This window comes from Zingiber officinale, chromosome 3A (genome assembly GCF_018446385.1).
Source record: "Zingiber officinale cultivar Zhangliang chromosome 3A, Zo_v1.1, whole genome shotgun sequence".
Lineage (NCBI taxonomy): Eukaryota > Viridiplantae > Streptophyta > Magnoliopsida > Zingiberales > Zingiberaceae > Zingiber > Zingiber officinale.
In genome coordinates, this window is record NC_055990.1 from 17,580,292 (window position 1) to 17,601,915 (window position 21,624).

The window sequence follows — 21,624 nt, forward strand, 5'->3', positions numbered from 1 at the left end:
TTATAGAAAGCTAATATTTAATTTCCTAAAATAACTTTAGGTTAACCGAAAAGAACAATCAAATCACAAGAAAAATAAAAAACAAAAGAACACAACATCGAAAAACATATTCGAAATACTAGAACGTAAGCCTCTTGTATTTGGTATTATTTCCATAAATAACTAGCATGATGCGGAAAGAAAAATTACTAGTTATACCTTGTAGAAAACATCTTGATCTTCTACCGTATTTCTCTTCTAACCTCGGACGTTGTGTGGGCAACGATCTTCCGAGATGAGAAACCACCAAGCACCTTCTTCTCCTCCTAGCTAGGTTCGGCCAAAACAAGAAAGCTCCACCAAGGAAGAAGAAAAACACCAACCAAGCTCTAAGAGATGCAAGCTTCCTCTCCTTCTTCTTCTTCTTCTCCAAGTAGTATCCGGCCTCCACAAGACCTCCAAGCAATAGAGAGTTTCGGCCACCACAAAGAGGAAGAAGAGAAGAGATGATGGCCGGCCACAACACCAAGGAAAAGAGGGAGAGAAAACAATAGAGGTTGTCTCATGAAGGCACCCTCACCCCTTCTTTTATATTCCTTGGCCTAGGCAAATTAGGAAATTTAATTACAATAAAATTTCCTCAATTTCCTTGACATGATTTAATTTAGAAAAATAAAACAAATTTTCCAAATTAAACTTCAATGGCCGGCCACATCATTGGAGAGCAAATTGGACAAGTTTTAATCAACAATTAAAACTTCCTAATTTGTTTCCGGAAATTTTAAAAAATAAAATTTCTCTTTAAAATCTCTTCATGGTTGATAAAAGGAAATTTCTATAATTTTAATTTTATCAACATGTGAATAATTTTAAAGAGAAAATAAAACATCTCTCCAATCTACAAATAAGGAAAGAGATCTAATCTCTTTCTTTAATCTTTTGTAGATCTTTTACAAGAGAGATATTTTATTTTTAATTCTCTTTAAATTATATCTTCCACATAATAATAAAAATTAAAATTAAATTTCTTTTTTAATTTAATTTGGCCGGCCCCCACTAGCTTGGGTTCAAGCTAGGGCCGGACACCCATTTTATACCTAGGTCGGCCCTAGCTTGTTCCCAAGCTAGCTTGGCCACCCCTATATCGTGGGTATGAAGGTGGGTATAGGTGGGTATAGAACTCTATAAATAAGAGGCTACGATAGGGACCGAGAGGAGGAATTGGTTTTGGTCTCCCGATAAAATTAAGCATCCCGTGTTCGCCCCGAACACACAACTTAATTTTATCAATGATAATTCATTCCACTAGAGAACTATCATTGAACTACCGCACCAATCCCAAATTACATTTTTGGGCTCCTTCTTATTATGAGTGTGTTAGTCTCCCTGTGTTTAAGATATCGAATGTCCACTAATTAAGTGAGTTACTGACAACTCATTTAATTAATATCTAAGTCCAAGAGTAGTACCACTCAACCTTATTATCATGTCGGACTAAGTCCACCTGCAGGGTTTAACATGACAATCCTTATGAGCTCCTCTTGAGGACATTATCAACCTAGTATCTCTAGGACACAGTTTCCTTCTATAATCAACAACACACACTATAAGTGATATCATTTCCCAACTTATCGGGCTTATTGATTTATCGAACTAAATCTCACCCATTGATAAATTAAAGAAATAAATATCAAATATATGTGTTTGTTATTATATTAGGATTAAGAGCACACACTTCCATAATAACTGAGGTCTTTGTTTCTTTATAAAGTCAGTATAAAAGAAACGACCTCTAATGGTCCTACTCAATACACTCTAAGTGTACTAGTGTAATTATATAGTTAAGATAAACTAATACCTAATTACACTATGACCTTCCAATGGTTTGTTCCTTTCCATTATGGTCGTGAGCTACTGTTTATAATTTATAAGGTACTGATAACATGATCCTCTGTGTGTGACACCACACACCATGTTATCTACAATATAAATTAATTGAACAACTACATTTATCATAAATGTAGACATTCGACCAATGTGATTCTTATTTCTAGATAAATGTTTATACCAAAAGCTAGGCTTTTAGTATACACTCTAACAATCTCCCACTTATACTAAAAGACTAAGCTGCCATATCTGCTATCATACATCTGATTCCCATCCCTTCAACATGTCCATCAAAAGCTCTTGCCTTAAGGACCTTAGTGAAAGGATCTATAGGTCATCACCTGATGCAATCTAGGTGGCAACATCTTCTCCTCGTTTATACGATTCCTCGTATTGGGTGGTACTTGCGCTCTATTGTGTTTACTTGCCTTATAGACTTATGGTTTCTTCGAGTTTGCTACTGCACCAATAAATTGTAATAATTTTTGGACAAACCAGAAATCATATCTAAGTCTATCTTGAGGTTATTGAGTCATTCAGCTTTTATGGCTACCTCAGAGGCTTGCCATATACTAAGCTTCTATGGTGGAGTCCAGAAAAACACCTATGCTTATCACTCTTCCATAGTTATGACTTTACCTCCTAAAGTAAACACAAAACCCCGAGGTTGACTTATTATTGTCCCTATCTGATTGGAAGTCAAAATCCATACAACCCACAAGGACTAAATTAACTGCCTTGTAAGCTAGCATATAATCTCTAGTGCCTCTAAGGTACTATAATATATGCTTTACTGCAGTCCACTGTCCTTGTCCAGGGTTACTTTGATATCTGCAAACTATGCCCTTGGCAAAACAGATTTCTGATCTCGTGCATAGCATACATTAGGCTTCAAACAGCTAAAGCATAAAGTACTGCCTTTATTTCCTTTATCTCCTTTGATGTCTACAGAGACATATCTTTAGATAAAGTTACTCCATCCTGAAAAGGTAAGAAACCTTTCTTGGAGTTTTGTATGCTTAAAACGAGCAAGGATTTTTCCGATGTATGAAGCTTGGGATAAGTAAAAATATTCTATTCTTGCGATCCCTTATTACTTTGATCTCAAGAATATATACATTCTCCCAAGTCCTTTATATCGAATTGTTTGGACAACCATACCCCTACTACTGACAACATTTTGATATTGTTTCCAACTACCAAAAATGTTATCTAAGTATAGTACAAGAAATACCACCACGTTTCCATCACATCTTTTGTATACACAAGACTTATCCGGTTACTAAATCCATAGATCTGGATTACTTTGATAAACCGGATGTTCCAAGACCTTGAAGCTTTGCCTCAGTCCATAGACTGATTGAGCTTACACACAAGATGCTCTTAGCCCTTTGCAATGAACCCTTCTGGTTACTTTATATGGATGCTTTCTTCAAAACTTCCATTAAGGAATGCTGTCTTGACATCCTCTTGCCAAATAGATAGAAGAATCCGGATAGACTTAAGCATGACTACTAGTGAAAAAGTTTCCTTTTTCATCAAGCCTTGCTTTGAAAGTTACTACCTTCCTGTCTATCCCTCTTTTCCTATTATAGACATTTTTATACCCAACGGCTTTTACACCATTTGGTGATTCTACAAGCTTCCAGATTTTTTTTAGAATACATATATTCTAATTCTTTTATTCATTACTCTTTGCCAAGATGCTGCATCTTTATCTTGGAGTGCTTCATCATATGACCGGAGATCAGGTTCATGCCCTCCAGGGATCGAGTCCAAAAACTCTCCCAAACCATGAACCTATTTAGGTTGCATAACAACCCTCCCACTACAATAAGACACTTTCTGTAATTGTGTATCAATTTGTGATACGTGTTGCAGTTTTCTTGTGGTATCTCATCTTGTACAGTTGGTACTAGGTTAGACATGTCCTTTATTATTTCCTTAAGAACAAATTAATTTATGAGCACGTGGTTCATTATATAGTCCTTTTCTAAAAAATCAGTCATTGATGCTAACAATGACCTTCTGATTTTAAGACTATAAACTTACTTTTGTTTATCTAGGATAACTTACAAACAAGTGAACTCCTATCCAACTTATCATTGTCTCTCTTTAACATATGTGCTGGATTACCCGAATCCGAATATGCTTCAAAATAGGTTTTCACCTATTCAGCAATTCTATATGAGTAGAGAGTTCTAACTTGGAAGGTACTATGTTCACTTTCGTTATCAGAGTTTATCCTTAAAACAAATTTGGTAATTTTCTAAATAACTCATCATCTATCTAATTATTTCATAAGAGTCCTTTACCTTCTTTCTACTACACCATTCTGTTGGGGTGTACCAGGTGAAATTAGTTGGGATTGAATCCCTACTTTTGATAAGTGACTCCTAAATTCTCCCAAGAGGTACTTGCCACTACGATCTTACCATAGTGACATTTACTTTAACATTTCTCCGCATCAGCCTTGTACTCTTTGAACTAATCAAAGTACTTAGTCTTGTGGTACATTAAGTAAATTTATTTGTATCTTGAATAGTTGTCTATAAAATAGATGAAATATTCAATACTACCTCTTGTCTGGATAGTCATAGGATCACACAAATCAGAATGAACCGATTTCAACATATCTTTGACTCCATACCCCTTGGACTTAAAAGCTTCTTGGTTATTTTCCTTCCAAGTAAGACTCGCAGGTTGGAAAGATTTCCACTACTAATGAACCCAAAAGTTCATCAGCTACCAATGAATCCTACTTAAGTTAATATAACCTAGCCTTAGATGTCAAAGATATAATTGGTTCATTTTCGAAGGTTGCTTTCTCTTAAGTTAGAAGATGTGTTATTAATTTCCATTTGTTGCATCATGGGAGTTATTGGATTATAAATTGTCAACCAACATACCAGAATAGATAACTTGCCTATTTTTCTTGATAACAACTTTGTTATCAAAATAGACACAATATCTATTCTATAATGGTTTAGAAACTGAAATCAGGTTCTTTCTAAACTTAGTATGTAAAGACAATTCCTAATAATCCAAATTTTATTCCTATTAGAGAACAAACCTCTCCCACTGCAACAGCTGCTACTTTTGCAGTAGTACCCATGTGGACGGTGTTTTTTTTATTTTCATTTAGTTGTCGGGTTTCCTGGAACCCTGCAATGAATTGCAGACATGATCAGTGGCTCCCATATCTACACACCAGGTACCGGTAGATAACTCCACTAAACATGTATCAACTAATGAATAAAATACACCTATATTGTTCTTAGTTCTAAGAAGACAGTCTACCTTAATGTCCAAATTCTATTTCCAATCAATTATAATTAGGACCACTAAGTCTATCCTAAAGTATATCAGCTAGGGATTGACCATCTTCCTAAGAATCACAAAAATATTTGGTTAAGACCAACTCCTTAAAAATCTCCATGAATTTTGTATGTCACGTTAGTGTGGACGTATACAAATTCAAAAAGGAAATTTTATTTAATTTTATTATCTCGTCAACCTTACTTTATGACGAATAAAATTAATAGTTGGTCTATCTTTAATCAAATATTTGGTCAAGACTCTAAATTTAAAATAATATTGATTCCTCTAACAATACTATTTAAATTTACCAACACCTCAAAACACCGTGAATTTTGCATGCCACGTTAGTGTGGACGTATACAAAATCAACATTTGTAAGAGGAGGGTTTTACCCATTAACTATCTTGTCAACGTAACTTTATGACAAATAAAATTATCTCAAACACCGTTAATTTTGTATGCCACGTTAGTGTGGACGTATACAAAATCAATCATTTGTAAGAGAGGTTTTAACCCTTTAATTTTATTATCTTGTCAACCTAACTTTATGACAAATAAAATTATCTCAAACACCGTTAATTTTGTATGCCACGTTAGTGTGGACGTATACAAAATCAATCATTTGTAAGAGGGTTTTAACCCTTTAATTTTATTATCTTGTCAACCTAACTTTATGACAAATTAATAATTGATCTCAACACCGTTAATTTTGTATGCCACGTTAGTGTGGACGTATACAAAATCAATCATTTGTAAGAGGGGTTTTAACCCTTTAATTTTATTATCTTGTCAACCTAGTTTTATGACAAATTAATAGTTGGTTTCATTTGGTCACACAAATAATAGCAGTGACTCCGATGGGGAGGATACTATTAAATGTATCTAAGTGTATACCATTACTTGACACTAAGTCCATTAATAAGATTATGCCCTTCCGTTGGGAAGATCACACGCTCTTAATTAACTTCCTATAGTCATCCAAAATGGAAGTCTGTTCTAGTGATCCGCAAACAAGCTCATCCGTTATGGAGGAAGGCACTCGAGCCAACGCGCAAGCTTGTTTGCATCACTTACAAACCAGTAATGGAGACCATGGGATTTACTTAAAAAAAATCCTCTCCCACTTAGTTATTTATTAATGAGGAATTTTAACTATGCTAGCCTACTAAACTTGTAAACTAACATGCACACATCACAATATAAAAGCAATAAATAGAAAATCTAATTTTCAACTATTATGGCTTTTATCTCTAGTTGTCCTCCGTGTGTTGTCATCCCAAGCTGCTGCCATATTTGGCCACCGCCACCGGGTCTAGCGTCGCATCCATCTTGCTCCTAGTTCCACTGCGCCTCGATCCTTAGAAGGTTCCACGCTTTGCAAGATTCGATCCATGACATAAATAGAATTTTACAATTTTGATCCTATATTCCATAAAAGGAATGTACATGTATCTAGATCAAAAATAAAATCCTAATAAAACTAAATACGCCTCCTGTATTTTATAATACAATCATGCACACACAATAAAATGCCCTTGACATGTCCAAGGGTCCAATCACACACATAATAACTATAAGCCATAATAGTTGGATCCTGCATCCACAAAGTTAGCACATCCTACTATTATCCTGCCTAAATTATGTATGACATGTGCATAATTAAACTAATACCAAATACACAGAGGCAAAACCCTAGCTCTGATACCAATTGTTGGTTGCTACTCGGAAAACCTAGAGGTTCCACTGTACAAAAATTTTGTACAAAGGTCTGAACCTTTTCCTAGCTACCATGTGTTCTTTTAAATTAAATTTTGGATCGCCTGCGGAACTTAACACGTTTGATCCAAAACTTAATCTATTCGTTCTTTTAGGTTTTGACTTGAGTCTCCTGCGGAACTTAACACGTTCGACCCAAATCATCTTAAGTTATTAATTCCATTAAACATTAATTTCCATAATTGGTTCCCAGTACTGACGTGGCGAGGCACATGGCCTTCTTGGATATGGGAGCAACCACCACCGACTAGACAAAACCTTTTATAGAAAGCTAATATTTAATTTCTTAAAATAACTTTAGGTTAACCGAAAAGAACAATCAAATCACAAAGGAAAAAATACAAAACAAAAAAACACAACTTCGAAAAACATATTCGAAATACTAGAACGTGAGCCTCTTGTATTTGGTATTATTTCCATAAATAACTAGCATGATGCGGAAAGAAAAATTACTAGTTATACCTTGTAGAAAAACCTCTTGATCTTCTACCGTATTCCTCTTCTAACCTCGGACGTTGTGTGGGCAACGATCTTCCGAGATGAGAAACCACCAAGCACCTTCTTCTCCTCCTAGTTAGGTTCGGCCAAAACAAGAAAGCTCCACCAAGGAAGAAGAAAAACACCAACCAAGCTCTAAGAGATGCAAGCTTCCTCTCCTTCTTCTTCTTCTTCTCCAAGTAGTATCCGGCCTCCACAAGACCTCCAAGCAATAGAGAGTTTCGGCCACCACAAAGAGGAAGAAGAGAGAGATGATGGTCGGCCACACCAAGGAAGAGAGAGAGAAAACAATAGAGGTTATGTCTCATGAAGGCACCATCACCCCTTCTTTTATATTCCTTGGCCTAGGCAAATTAGGAAATTTAATTACAATAAAATTTCCTCAATTTCATTGACATGATTTAATTTATAAAAATAAAACAAATTTTCCAAATTAAACTTCAATGGCCGGCCACATCATTGGAGAGCAAATTGGACAAGTTTTAATCAACAATTAAAACTTCCTAATTTGTTTCCGGAAATTTTAAAAAATAAAATTTCTCTTTAAAATCTCTTCATGGTTGATAAAAGGAAATTTCTATAATTTTAATTTTATCAACATGTGAATAATTTTTAAAGAGAAAATAAAACATCTCTCCAATCTACAAATAAGGAAAGAGATATAATCTCTTTCTTTAATCTTTTGTAGATCTTTTACAAGAGAGATATTTTATTTTTAATTCTCTTTAAATTATATCTTCCACATAATAATAAAAATTAAAATTAAATTTCTTTTTTTTAATTTAATTTGGCCGGCCCCCACTAGCTTGGGTTCAAGCTAGGGCCGGACACCCAATTTTATACCTAGGCCGGCCCTAGCTTGTTCCCAAGCTAGCTTGGTCAACCCCTTATTGGTGGGTATAGAAGGTGGGTATAGGTGGGTATAGAACTCTATAACTAAGAGGCTACGATAGGGACCGAGAGGAGGAATTGGTTTTGGTCTCCCGATAAAATTAAGCATCCCGTGTTCGCCCCGAACACACAACTTAATTTTATCAATGATAATTCATTCCACTAGAGAACTATCATTGAACTACCGCACCAATCCCAAATTACATTTTTGGGCTCCTTCTTATTATGAGTGTGTTAGTCTCCCTGTGTTTAAGATATCGAATGTCCACTAATTAAGTGAGTTACTGACAACTCATTTAATTAATATCTAAGTCCAAGAGTAGTACCACTCAACCTTATTATCATGTCGGACTAAGTCCACCTGCAGGGTTTAACATGACAATCCTTATGAGCTCCTCTTGAGGACATTATCAACCTAGTATCTCTAGGACACAGTTTCCTTCTATAATCAACAACACACACTATAAGTGATATCATTTCCCAACTTATCGGGCTTATTGATTTATCGAACTAAATCTCACCCATTGATAAATTAAAGAAATAAATATCAAATATATGTGCTTGTTATTATATTAGGATTAAGAGCACACACTTCCATAATAACTGAGGTCTTTGTTTCTTTATAAAGTCAGTATAAAAGAAACGACATCTAATGGTCCTACTCAATACACTCTAAGTGTACTAGTGTAATTATATAGTTAAGATAAACTAATACCTAATTACACTACGACCTTCCAATGGTTTGTTCCTTTCCATTATGGTCGTGAGCTACTGTTTATAATTTATAAGGTACTGATAACATGATCCTCTGTGTGTGACACCACACACCATGTTATCTACAATATAAATTAATTGAACAACTACATTTATCATAAATGTAGACATTCGACCAATGTGATTCTTATTTCTAGATAAATGTTTATACCAAAAGCTAGGCTTTTAGTATACACTCTAACAATCTACACCAACAGTCGAAGATAACGGAGTGTGCCATGTCCTCAGCATCCGTCGACTGAGCGCTAGGACAGGATGATCGTCAATTCCTATTTTTGATAACAAACGATGATGAATTAACTGGTAAAGTATAATGTTATTATTATTTTTTAAATGTCAAAGACGGTCGCACCTCGGTCCTACTTAGCTTCACATGTTTATTTCCTAAGGAAATGAATCTCATGTGATTTGAATCTTACTCTGTGATACAAGTTTACAATCCTAGTACCACCTACATTATGATCGTGGAGCTAAGTTAGCTATTCATGCTCTGACAGCAAAAACAAACGCTGACTTTTCTTTTGTTGTTCACTTGTGTAATGTGATTGGCTCTTGCAGTTTTGCTTCAATTTAAAATAGAAAATTAAATTAGATGGTTTTTTAACCAGGAAAAAGATTAAATGAGTATTTTAAATTATGTAAATCATAAAACAAGACGTTCCCTATTTAAAAAAATATCAAAAAGACAGTTTTATTTTAATCAAAATTATCTTATATAAAATATCATTATATCAAAATATTCTTTATTAATTTGGTTAAAATTATTTTAAAATAGTTATAAAATTTATTAAGCAGCTATGGTAAAAGCTACTAAGTAGCTGATATGCAGAATATAATTATAGCTAAATTATAAATTTTAAATTTCAAATTCTAAATTCTAAATTTTAAAATCTAGACACTGTGATATGAAAATATTATTTACCAATTAGTTAAAATTATTTAAATTTCATCAAAATTATTTTAAATTAATAAAAATTATTTTAAAATAGTTAAGGAAGCTACTAAGATAAATCTTAAACTATAAATTCTAAATTTAAAATTTTGAACCCTAAATTTTAAAACTTGAACATTATATATCAAAATATTTTTTTTTATCAATTTCATCAAAATTATTTAAATTGAATTAAAATCACTTTAAATTGATCAAAATTATTTTAAAACAATTTTAAAAGATACTAACTAGCTATTGTGCAATTATAAAAACTACTAAGTCATTGCTATATTATAATAGTATTCTATAAGTTATTAAGCGTTGTAATAGGTAGTCATAACTACTATAGTAACGTTTAAAGTAAAAATATTTCTCGAAAAGTTGAACGTCTATTTTTGATGATTTACTAAATTTAAGCCATCTGTTTAATTTTTACCCTTTTTTATTTTGTTTAATTTTCCAACCACATTCGTTTCGTTAAGTTTTCATCCACTTGAACATAAACACTTTTGGTTTGTTTTTAATTTGTTAGTTTGTTAGTGAATCAAATTTTTAAAAATATATATATCTTTTAAAAAAACAAACAAATAAACTTCTAAGAGCAAAATAAAAAATTCCCTAGAAACTATTAAACATACTTTAAAAAAAACTGCAATCCAGCATCTGTGAAAGTGTATATAGGGCATAAGAAGATATATCCAAACCCAATCAATTTATCGCGTGTATAAAATAATAGCCGAGTTGCTGTACAATGAAAATAAAAATAAGACCTATTTCAAAACTAAAAATGTAAAAGTTTTACAAAATCTCAGTACTTAAATTCATTGAAAAAGTCCATCAATTCATGTTTTTGGCTGACCTCTGAACGACCCCTGTTGCAAAAAATGGAGCTATCCAAAACCGAGAATGGTGGGTGCCAATTGTAACAAAGGCTCCAGCGCATTCGGTGCAAACTTCCTGGCGAAGAGGTAACACATTGTTGAAAGTTGATCGTTGTATGAACAGTTTTTGCCTGCGATAACTTTCATTAAAAATGCTTCTGTTATGTCTTTCCTGCCAAAGGTTGCTGGGTGAGCACCCCCTCTAGACCAGTCAACCCAAGTGAGACTCCTGTTCGCAAGAAAATTAGGCGATTGGATGTAAAGCATGGTTGGGAAGTAGTGTTCGTCGACGTAGCAATGTGGCCTGCAGTATTTCTCAAATTTCGGGTAATACATGGTGTCCTTAATTATGTAGATGGCCAGTTTGCGGTTCACTTCAAACCATTGAGAACCCTTGCGCCATTGCTCGATGCTCACCTCGGGAGCCATTTCAGGATTGTACCTTCCCCTCCCATATGGACCTGGATCATCAGTCACCCCGATGAAGTTGTATCTTGATCGCATCAAGTATTGGTAGGTTATGATGAAATCATATAGCGGAATGCATGACTCGGACAATAGAAGGAACCATTCATTCGAAATATCAAGTAGAGCATTTGCGAGGAGCCGTCTCTCAGCATCACACATGCTCATCTGCCCCCATTCAGACACCTATTCATGAGATATTTTGTCAATATCACTGTAAAAAGAATGTGACTAGAAGCTATGAAGATACATAAAGCTTAAACCACACAATCTAACATAACTAAGTTCAAATTGATGATGTTGTTATTCCAAGTTATTTTCAATTTCATTCAGCAACCCCATCACAAATGTTTTATAATTGCAATTCATCTGTATTATTTTTGGAAGACAAAATCCTTACAGTCTTCCATCAGTTCATTTGTCGATTACCCTACAATAGGTCAATCTTTAAACAAATGATGGAAGAAAGAGAATATTGTTATGCACACTAAAATTGGCAATTCATACAAGAAAATATGTTACTATTATAAGAAATTAAATTATATCCAATATAATAGATATTAGACTGAAACCATTATAAAAGAGCAAAGAAATAATGAACATGCATATTATACATGTATAAGGTCGAGGAAAGTGAAATCTCAAAGTCATTGATGGCATTGAAGAAGAAATTTTTGTCAAGTGAAAGTGCAAAGTCAATAGTAGGCAAGGTGGGCTTGGCAACTAATAGATATTAGACTGAAACCATTATAAAAGAGCAAAGAAATAATGAACATGCATATTATACATGTATAAGGTCGAGGAAAGTGAAATCTCAAAGTCATTGATGGCATTGAAGAAGAAATTTTTGTCAAGTGAAAGTGCAAAGTCAATAGTAGGCAAGGTGGGCTTGGCAACTAATAGTGACTGAGAAGAGAAATTTGTCCCCTCGATGCACATAGTGGTAAGGAAGTTGAAATTAATAGTGATTTAGACATTATATCATATCAGAAATCATCTTTTAGTTGATGACAATAGTTATTCTATGCGAAAAAGATTTATTAATCTAAGAGTATGAATGCAAAAGAAATATGTTGTTTGACTAAAATGGCAAATCAATCATCTGTTTGAGATTCTTATCAACCAGATAAAGCATTCTATGTTACAAGATTCAAAGATAATTAGTATATAGCTCGATTGAACTATGAAGTTCAGCAATATGTAACCTTTCAAACAATGATTCGTTTTACAAAACAAGAATATGAAAAACATACTAAAGAAACATTTAAAAGGAATCTACCACGGAGTCGTGCACGGATGGGTGTTGGCTAAAACTCATATATATATATATATAAGCTCTCCCTTCAGTTGTTGAAATGACTTGTTCAGATAAGAGAATTAACCCAGTAATTTGTCAAATGAACCCATTAGCCCAAAATATTTAATCTCAAATTAATAGCAGCACACTCATTTAAGAATGCATCCCTTTTCAATACATCATTATACTTCCAATTGCCATGATTCGCTTGAATGAGAGAACTAACCTATTGATTTATCAATGAAACCATTGACCCAAAATACTTAATCTTAAGTTAATAGAAGCTCACTCATCTAGACTTACAAAACTTCTTCATTGATGCAATATTTGCCATTTGAAACTAATTTGTGGTGTCACAATTGTGCTGTTGTCCTTCTATCTCCAACATATAACTCTTGAATGCACTTTTGCCTAATAGACCTTTAGAAGATGTCTACTGTGCAGTATCTACTTTCATCAAGTTTATAAAGAAGAAGAAAAAGAAGAAGAAGAAGAAGAAGATATAGATTCAGAAATATGAAACAAGCTAAGCTTTGAAGTAATCATCTCAGAACACATTATGATTATTATTCGTTGTAGATTAAAAAAAAAAATGAATTGAACGTTGTTAATGTAGACATAGTCAAATGTATAAAAAAAAAAGTCATGAAAGTTCATCTTTGAGGAGCAAAGAAAATTATTCTATCCCTTTTGACTGTACAGTGAATTTGGGAATTCAGATTAGGAATTAAATTCACTGAATTTTATCCCATTATTTTGGATCATCTAAAATGTAGAGGAAGCATTCTGCTATTTATTCATAAATGAAAATGATACCAAAAAGATGTAATTTTTATTAGATAGTGGATAGAATACCTTACTAGGGATCTGCCTCTGGTAAAAGACAGAAGTGGAGGTGAAGTTGGCTTCGTAAGACGGAAGGGAATGAACGTAGATCGAGTAACGGCCTTCATTTCCTCTGAAAAACTTTTCCCAGAGAGGAGACAGCGGCAGCGGCCCCTTCGTCAAGAACATGAACGCAACTTTGGGAATCCTCTTGAAGGGGTACTTATTAACCTGAGGCGCCCAGGACGCGCGCCAAAGCAGCTCCTCGTCGCTCATCGAATGCATCAGGTTGACGGGCGGCCGGATCCAGCGGTCGAGGCCAAGCGATTCCTCGAAGCAGGGGGGACCGCCAGCGCTGCTGGCGGCCGCGGGCAGGGAGCCGATCTGCCAAGTCACGTAGATGCCGAGTGCTGAGAAGCCGACGACGCCGAGGGCGAGGAGAGGGAGGAAGACCCGGAGAAGGAGCGAGGGAAAGGCACGCGGCTGCGCCGCCCTCGACGCCGGTGCCGAGTCCTTGAGATCCTCCAACGAGGGAACCCTCGGCGGCATTGTCGTTAGATCATAACAGGGAGGCCGAAGAGGAAAAGGATCTCGCCATGCACCAAATCGAAGGCCAAGAACCCTAATTGAGAAGGAAAGATCTGAATCGGGTCGAAAAAGGATTAGGTGAGTGGTTCATTAAAGGTGGGAGAGTGCGACAGACGGAACTGAACTGCACTGAATTAGACTAAACAACTGAAAAAAAAACAAATAAAATAGAGTGAATATTTATCCTATTAAAAAGTAAAGTAAAGTAAAATAAAATAAAAAATAATTTGTTTACTTGAAAGTGTGTCATTTGATCAAGAGCAAGTATAATAATTTGTTAATTTGTTTACTCCATATGCGACCTTATTTATTTATTTTCTTTTTAAGAAAATGAAGGTATCGATTCATTTTTGAGATGATTCATTCAGTCCGTGCATATTTTTTTACTTACTACAAAGTAAATAAAAAAAATGTATATGTTTTACTATTAAATTAAATTAGATACTACATGTAACGAATTTTAATAAATTATTTATTAAGAAAAATTCATCCGTTCAATAAATAGAATAGAGACTCAATTTTTAAATATTTAAAAATTAAAAATATTTTATCTCTACATCACACGTAAGGTAAATGATCTAGTATATTTGAAAACATATGATGTATCGTGTGAGAAATTCGAATTATTGCATGATAGTCCGTCCTACACTGTGATTTACTTACGACCACATTGTTGAAAAATTGAATGAAAACGTAACGTGTGGGTTGTAGTCCCACAACGATTGAAAGCAAGGCTTTCCGAATAATTCGGAACAAAGGGAGTTGGAAATTCAGGGCCCGGAGGACATCAACCCATTGCTCGTAAAAATCAGTCAGGACACGATATGTCTGTGTAAGACAACTTGTTGGCCAGTATACAAGCCAAAGCCAAGATGCCCAACTTGCTTACACGCCACGTGGCAATCCACGTGTTGACAAGCATGCAAGCCACAACGTGGCTTGCTCTTTTTGCTTGCAGCCAACAGCAAGCCACGTTGTGGCTTGCTGGCAAGCATGCAAGTCAAAAGCTTGCAAGCACAGATCTATATAAAGACCTTTGAGAGGAATGGAAAAGAACAACAGAAGTTGAAGTGAGCTTAAGTGAGCAGTGAGAGAGAAAAGCTTAAGTGCTCCGGTAAGCTTTGTGTTGTGAGCACGAGCTTTGTGTTGTGAGCACGCTTTCATTCCTCCTTGACTCCTCATGTTTCTTTCTCTTCTGTTGTGCACTTCTTTTGCTCAACAAAAATTGTGATAGTTTTCGGATCTAGTTCAGATCGTCACGACAATCAGTGCTCGGTTGTGCTCGTGATCCTGTCGTTTTATCCTGGAAACAGACGTCCACTTAATCCTCTGAGCACCGCGGAGGGGCCGAATCTGTTTTAAGGAGACAGCGCTCTGCTGGACTCGACATCCACTCTGAGTTCGTGTTGCAGCTCTCGACATCCTGTCAGCAACTCTCAGCAGCAACGTGGCGCCGCTCGACAACTCACGGTGTCCGCGACTCATCTACTCGCCGCGTGGCTCGGCTCGCTAGAGTCGACAGTTTGAGATTATCTGCTCAAACCTACTAGATTGTAAGTTCTTGTGACTCTGGTACACACTCGGAAGCATGGAAAAGAGTTTCTGAGACGATCACACAGATTGTAAACGGGTTTACTCCCAACAAAACTTAAAACAGATTCGTTCTGTTACCATGGCGGCAGAAAATGTTGAGATGCAACAGGCTCAACATGTGCCGGCCTCCTCCGCCCCGATTGGGAACGTGTCAATCAATCACGGGGAAAAGCTAGAAAAATTCACAGGAGTGAATTTCAAGCGGTGGCAGCAGAAGATGTTCTTCTACTTAACCACGCTGGTCTGACACGTATCTTAACCGAGGAGATTCCCAAGGTTGTTAAGGGTGTAGATGAGGTGAACACCCTCCTTCTTATCGACAAATGGAACGAGTCTGAGTTCCTCTGTCGAAACTACATCCTTAACAATCTTGCCGACTCACTCTATCTTGTATATTGTGAGATAAAAACGACAAAGGAACTGTGGGAATCTCTGGACAAGAAATATAAATCGGAGGATGCTGGGGCAAACAAGTTTATTGTTGGTCGTTTCCTGGATTATAAGATGAGTGACTCGAAGTCTGTAATCAATCAAGTCCAGGAGCTTCAAATACTCTTACAAGAAATTCACTCAGAAGGTATGACTCTGAGCAAAACCTTCCAAGTGGCCGCTATCATCGAAAAACTACCAACTGGCTGGAAGGACTTTAAGAATTATCTGAAGCACAAGCGGAAGGAAATGAACCTGGAGGAACTTGTTGTTCGCCTTCGTATAGAAGAAGACAACAAGAATTCGGAGAGAAAACTGTTCTCTCAGGCTACTGTAAAAGCCAATGTTGTTGAGCACGGACAAAGCTCAAAACGGAAGCATCCAAAATCTTCCACGACGCAACCCAAAGGACAAAACATGAAGAAGAAGTTCTTAGGGAAATGCTACAATTGTGATCGTATGGGTCACAAGGCTTCAGACTGTAAAAGGCCAAAGAAGAAAAAGCCTGAGACCAACCTGGCAGGAGAACAGGATATGAATCTCTGCGACGTGATCTCCGAGGTGAACCTAATAGGTTCCAATCTTCGGCAATAGTGGATCGATACTGGAGCCACCAGACATGTGTGCTGCAGCAAGGAGCTACTCCACAACTTCGAAGAAGTCATTGGAGACAAACTGTTCATGGGGAACTCAGCAACCTCGGACATCATGGGCCAAGGAAAGGTGGTGCTGAAGATGACCTCGGGCAAGGACCTCACTCTGAACAATGTGCTGTATGTTTCGGAGATTTGGAAGAATCTAGTGTCCGGATCACTTTTGAGCAAGCATGGCTTTCGCATTGTTTTTGAGTCGGACAGAGTTGTATTGTCCAAAAATGGAATGTTTATAGGAAGGGGCTATGTATCTGATGGGCTGTTTAAGCTCAATGTAATGACCATTAGACCCAAGATAAATAAAAATGAAAGCTCTTCCACTTATATGCTTGAGTGTTCGTGTTTGTGGCATGGTAGACTAGGACATGTTAATTACGATGTATTGCGTAGATTAATAAACATGCAAAGCATACCTACATTCCACCTTGACCCAAAACACAAGTGTGAGATTTGTGTTGAAGCGAAAATGACAAGGTCATCCTTTCAACATATTGAAAGAAGTAATGAACCACTTGACCTAATCCACACTGATCTGTGCGACCTAAAAGGTACGCCAACACGTTGTGGTAATAAATATTTCATCATTTTTATAGATGATAACACAAAATACTGTTATGTGTATCTTCTCAAAAGTAAGGATGAAGTTATAGAGAAATTTGCTCTCTATAAAAATAAGGTTGAAAATCAGCGTAATAGAAAGATTAAGGTGATTCGAAGTGACCGAGGCGGTGAATATGTATCACCATTCGCTGAGTTGTGTGTTGAACATGGGATCAAACACGAAATAACAGCTCCTTATACTCCTCAACAAAATGGAGCTCCTGAGCGAAAGAATCGAACTCTAAAGGAGATGATGAATGCTCTGCTATTAAGCTCTGGACTGCCAGAGTTCATGTAGGGGGAAGCTGTGTTAATAGCTAATTACCTTTTAAATAATGTGCCACGGAAGAAAATAGAAAAGAGTCCTTATGAGTTGTGGAATGGAAGACAACCGTCCTACAAATATTTACGAATGTGGGGGTGTCTTGCCAAAGTGTTGGTACCTGATCCGAAAAGGATCAAGATAAGACCAAAGACTGTTGATTGCATATTCATTGGTTATGCACAAAACAACACTGTTTATAGATTTTGTGTGTATGAGTCACACATACCGGAGATACACAAGAACTCGATAATCGAATCGAGAAATATCTTGTTCTTCGAGCATGTGTTTCCATAGAAGACCCGAGAGGATGCTAACTCCTCAAAACGGGCAACCGAAACACCAGGCGAAGAAGAAGATAATGATGACGAGGAACCCTTAGAGGTTGAGCCTAGACGAAGTAAAAGAGTTCGGGTAGAAAAAACCTATGGATCGGATTTTATCACATTCATGTTGGAAAGTGAGCCCCGAAGTTACTCAGAAGCTGTAGGCTCTTTTGATGGACCTCACTGGAAAGAGACAATTGCATCTGAGATAGAATCTATCTTGCAAAATCAGACTTGGGAACTTGTGGATCTTCCTCCGGGAAGTAAACCACTAGGGTATAAGTGGATCTTCAAGAAGAAAATGAAAGCAGATGGCACAATCGATAAATACAAGGCCAGATTGGTAATCAAAGGATACCGACAACGAGAAGGCCTTGATTACTTCGATACATACTCTCCGGTATCTAGAATAACTTCCATTAGAGTATTGTTGTCTATCGCTGCTCTATGGAATCTCGAAATACATCAAATGGATGTAAAGACAGCCTTTCTAAACGGGGATTTAGAAGAGGAAATCTATATGGACCAACCTGAGGGGTTTTCTGTGTCAGGACAGAAACACAAGGTCTGTAGATTGGTGAAGTCATTATATGGCTTGAAACAAGCACCAAAGCAGTGACATGAGAAATTTGATAATGCCATGAAGGAATGTGGATTCAAGATCAATGAATGTGATAAATGTGTCTACATGAGAGCCACAGAGAATGACTATGTCATCTTGTGCCTCTATGTAGATGACATACTTATCATTGGGAGTAATGATAAGATAATCAAATCCACTAAAGACATGTTGAACTCAAGATTTGACATGAAAGACATGGGCCTAGCTGATGTGATTCTAGGAATCAAAATTCTTAGAACAACAGAAGGACTTGTTCTTAATCAGTCCCATTACGTGGACAAGATTCTTGAGAAATTCACCAAGAGTGATACTGCGTTGGCACGAACGCCGATAGAGACGAGTCAACATCTATCGAAAAATCGAGGTGAAAGTATCTCGCAGATAGAATACGCTCGAGTGATTGGAAGTCTGATATACTTGATGAGTTGTACACGACCAGACTTAGCCTACGTAGTAAGCAAACTGAGCAGATACACGAGTAATCCCGGTATTGAGCACTGGAAAGGGATAACAAGAGTATTGAGGTACTTAAGGTACACTTGTGAATATGGACTGCACTATACAAGATATTCTGCTGTGATCGAAGGATACAGCGATGCAAGTTGGATATCTGATATACAAGACTCTAAGTTTACGAGTGGATATGTCTTCACTCTAGTTGGTGCAGCCATTTCCTTGAAATCTTCTAAGCAAACCGTAATAACCAGATCCACGATGGAATCTGAGTTTGTAGCAAGACAAATGTGGTGAAGAGGCTGAATGACTACGATAATTCTTAGAAGATATTCCACATTGGCTAAAACTTATGCCGCCGATTTGCATACATTGTGATAGTCGATCAGCAATCGGTCGGGGCACAAAGTTATCTGTATAATGGTAAGTCTAGACATATACGTCGTAGACTTACCATTCTCAACTGGTGTTATCACTGTTGACTATGTGAAGTCAAAGGATAACTTAGCAGATCCGCTAACCAGGGGGTTAAATTGAGAGTTAGTTGCAAGCTCATCACAGGGAATGACATGATGTCGTTGTCAGCAATCAGTGCAGAGGACACCCAACCTATGCTGACTGGAGATCCCAAGAACTAGGTTCAAAGGGTCAACTAATCTGCACTGACTAGATACATTGTGGGTAGCCCGATGAAACAGTGACCAGACCAGGGTAAGCCGATAGACTTTTAATGATAAAAAAGAGTAATGACAACTCTTGAGAGATCACCTATGTGAGAAAGAAGTGAAGCCGCTTCGAAGAGAATTGGAGGCACAATTCTTAGAACTTCTCACAAAACCAGGCGTGTTCATTGCCAAGAACGAACACACTCATAAGACCTGAGCTATATCAGGAAGAGTCTTGGGTAAGATCTGTCCATGCTTACACCAACAGCCGAACAGTTCAAAGACATCACGTCTACTAATTAGCCAGTGAGCAAACAGAGTTTACAAGGGAAGGTTCAAAGGGTAACACCTACCTATCCTATACTCGACTCAACTGTCGAAGACTATCACAAATCCTTGTTTTCATTCATGTGGGGATTGTTGAAAAATTGAATGAAAACGCGACGTGTGGGTTGTAGTCCCACAACGATTGAAAGCAAGGCTTTCCGACTGATTCGGAACAAAGGGGGTTGGAAATCCAGGGTCCGGAGGACATCAACCCATTGCTCGTTAAAATCAGTCAGGACACGGTATGTCTGCGTAAGGCAACTTGTTTGCCAGTATACAAGCCAAAGCCAAGATCGCCAACTTACTTACACGCCACGTGGCAATCCACGTGTTGACAAGCATGCAAGCCACAATGTGGCTTGCTCTTTTTACTTGCAGCCAACAGCAAGGCACGTTGTGGCTTGCTGGCAAGCATGCAAGCATGCTTGCAGCCAACAGCTTGCTGGCAAGCATGCAAGCCAAAGCCTTGCAAGCACAGGTCTATATAAAGACCTTTGAGAGGAATGGAAAAGAATAACAGAAGCTGAAGTGAGCTTAAGTGAGCAGTGAGAGAGAAAAGCTTAAGTGCTCCAGTAAGCTTTGTGTTGTGAGCATGCTTTCATTCCTCCTTGACTCCCCATGTTTCTTTCCCTTCTGTTGTGCACTTCTTTTGCTCGATAGAAATTGTGATAGTTTTCGGATCTAGTTCAGATCGTCACGACAATCAGTGCTCGGTTGTGCTCGTGATCCTGTCGTTTTATCCTGGAAGCAGACGTCCACTTAATCCTCTGAGCACCGCGGAGGGGCCGAATCTGTTTTAAGGAGACAGCGCTCTGCTGGACTCAACATCCACTCTGAGTTCGTGTTGCAGCTTTCGACATCCTGTCAGCAACTCTCAGCAGCAACGTGGCGCCACTCGACAACTCACGGTGTCCGCGACTCATCTACTCGCCGCGTGGCTCGGCTCGCTAGAGTCGACAGTTTGAGATTATCTGCTCAAACCTACTAGATTGTAAGTTCTTGTGACTCTGGTACACACTCGGAAGCGTAGAAAAGACTAAAGAGCTACTGAGACGATCACACAGATTGTAAATGAGTTTACTCCCAACACACATAACTAAGGGCATTTGCAATGCCAAATTTTTAACCGGTTTGTAAAATTAAAAAACTCAACAAAAAAAAATTTTAATCGCTGTGTGAAAGTGAAATTTAAGGTTTTTAGTAAGAGTCGTTGTGAAAAATTAAATTTATTTTTTTCTTTTGGAGATGAAGCGAATGATCATAAAATAATATTATATGTTTGACCTTTTTAAAATAATTTTTTTAAAAATTATGGTATCTGTGAATTATTTTCCAGAGAAGTTAATTTTATAAATTATTTAATTATAATGTTTGATTTCATGATCAGTAGTAATTTTTTAAGTAAAGATAAATTTTTAATAAAATGATTAGTAAATTATTATTTTGAAAATAAAGTTAAAATAATCTATAAATCATTATAATTAAATTGAAATTTATGAGTTAATTAAATATTAAATAAAT

General features: G+C 36.7%; 1 protein-coding gene across 2 annotated transcripts; it reads right to left on the minus strand.

Annotated features, from left to right (window-relative positions):
• Positions 1–10,752: 10,752 nt before the first annotated feature.
• LOC122051220 (glycosyltransferase BC10-like) lies at positions 10,753–14,238 on the minus strand. 2 transcript variants are annotated; one of them, XM_042612225.1, is made up of 3 exons: positions 13,757–14,238; positions 13,556–13,666; positions 10,753–11,589 (listed from the first exon to the last, which is right to left on the minus strand). In XM_042612225.1, the coding sequence occupies exons 1-3, from the start codon at positions 14,072–14,074 to the stop codon at positions 10,948–10,950; spliced, it is 1,071 nt and encodes a 356-aa protein (XP_042468159.1). In that variant the 5' UTR covers positions 14,075–14,238; the 3' UTR covers positions 10,753–10,947. The 2 variants fall into 2 exon arrangements, with proteins under 2 accessions (XP_042468159.1, XP_042468158.1); XM_042612224.1 differs by having other exon boundaries at positions 13,556–14,232.
• Between the last annotated feature and the right edge of the window lie 7,386 nt (positions 14,239–21,624).

Excerpts from the sequence above, each read along its gene's own strand:
- LOC122051220 (XM_042612224.1), bottom strand. The coding sequence starts at position 14,074 with ATGCCGCCGAGGGTTCCCTCGTTGGAGGATCTCAAGGACTCGGCACCG. Across the intron at positions 11,590-13,555 it reads AGAGGCAGATCCCTAGTAAG|GTGTCTGAATGGGGGCAGAT; the intron begins GTATTCTATCCA and ends TCTCATGAATAG.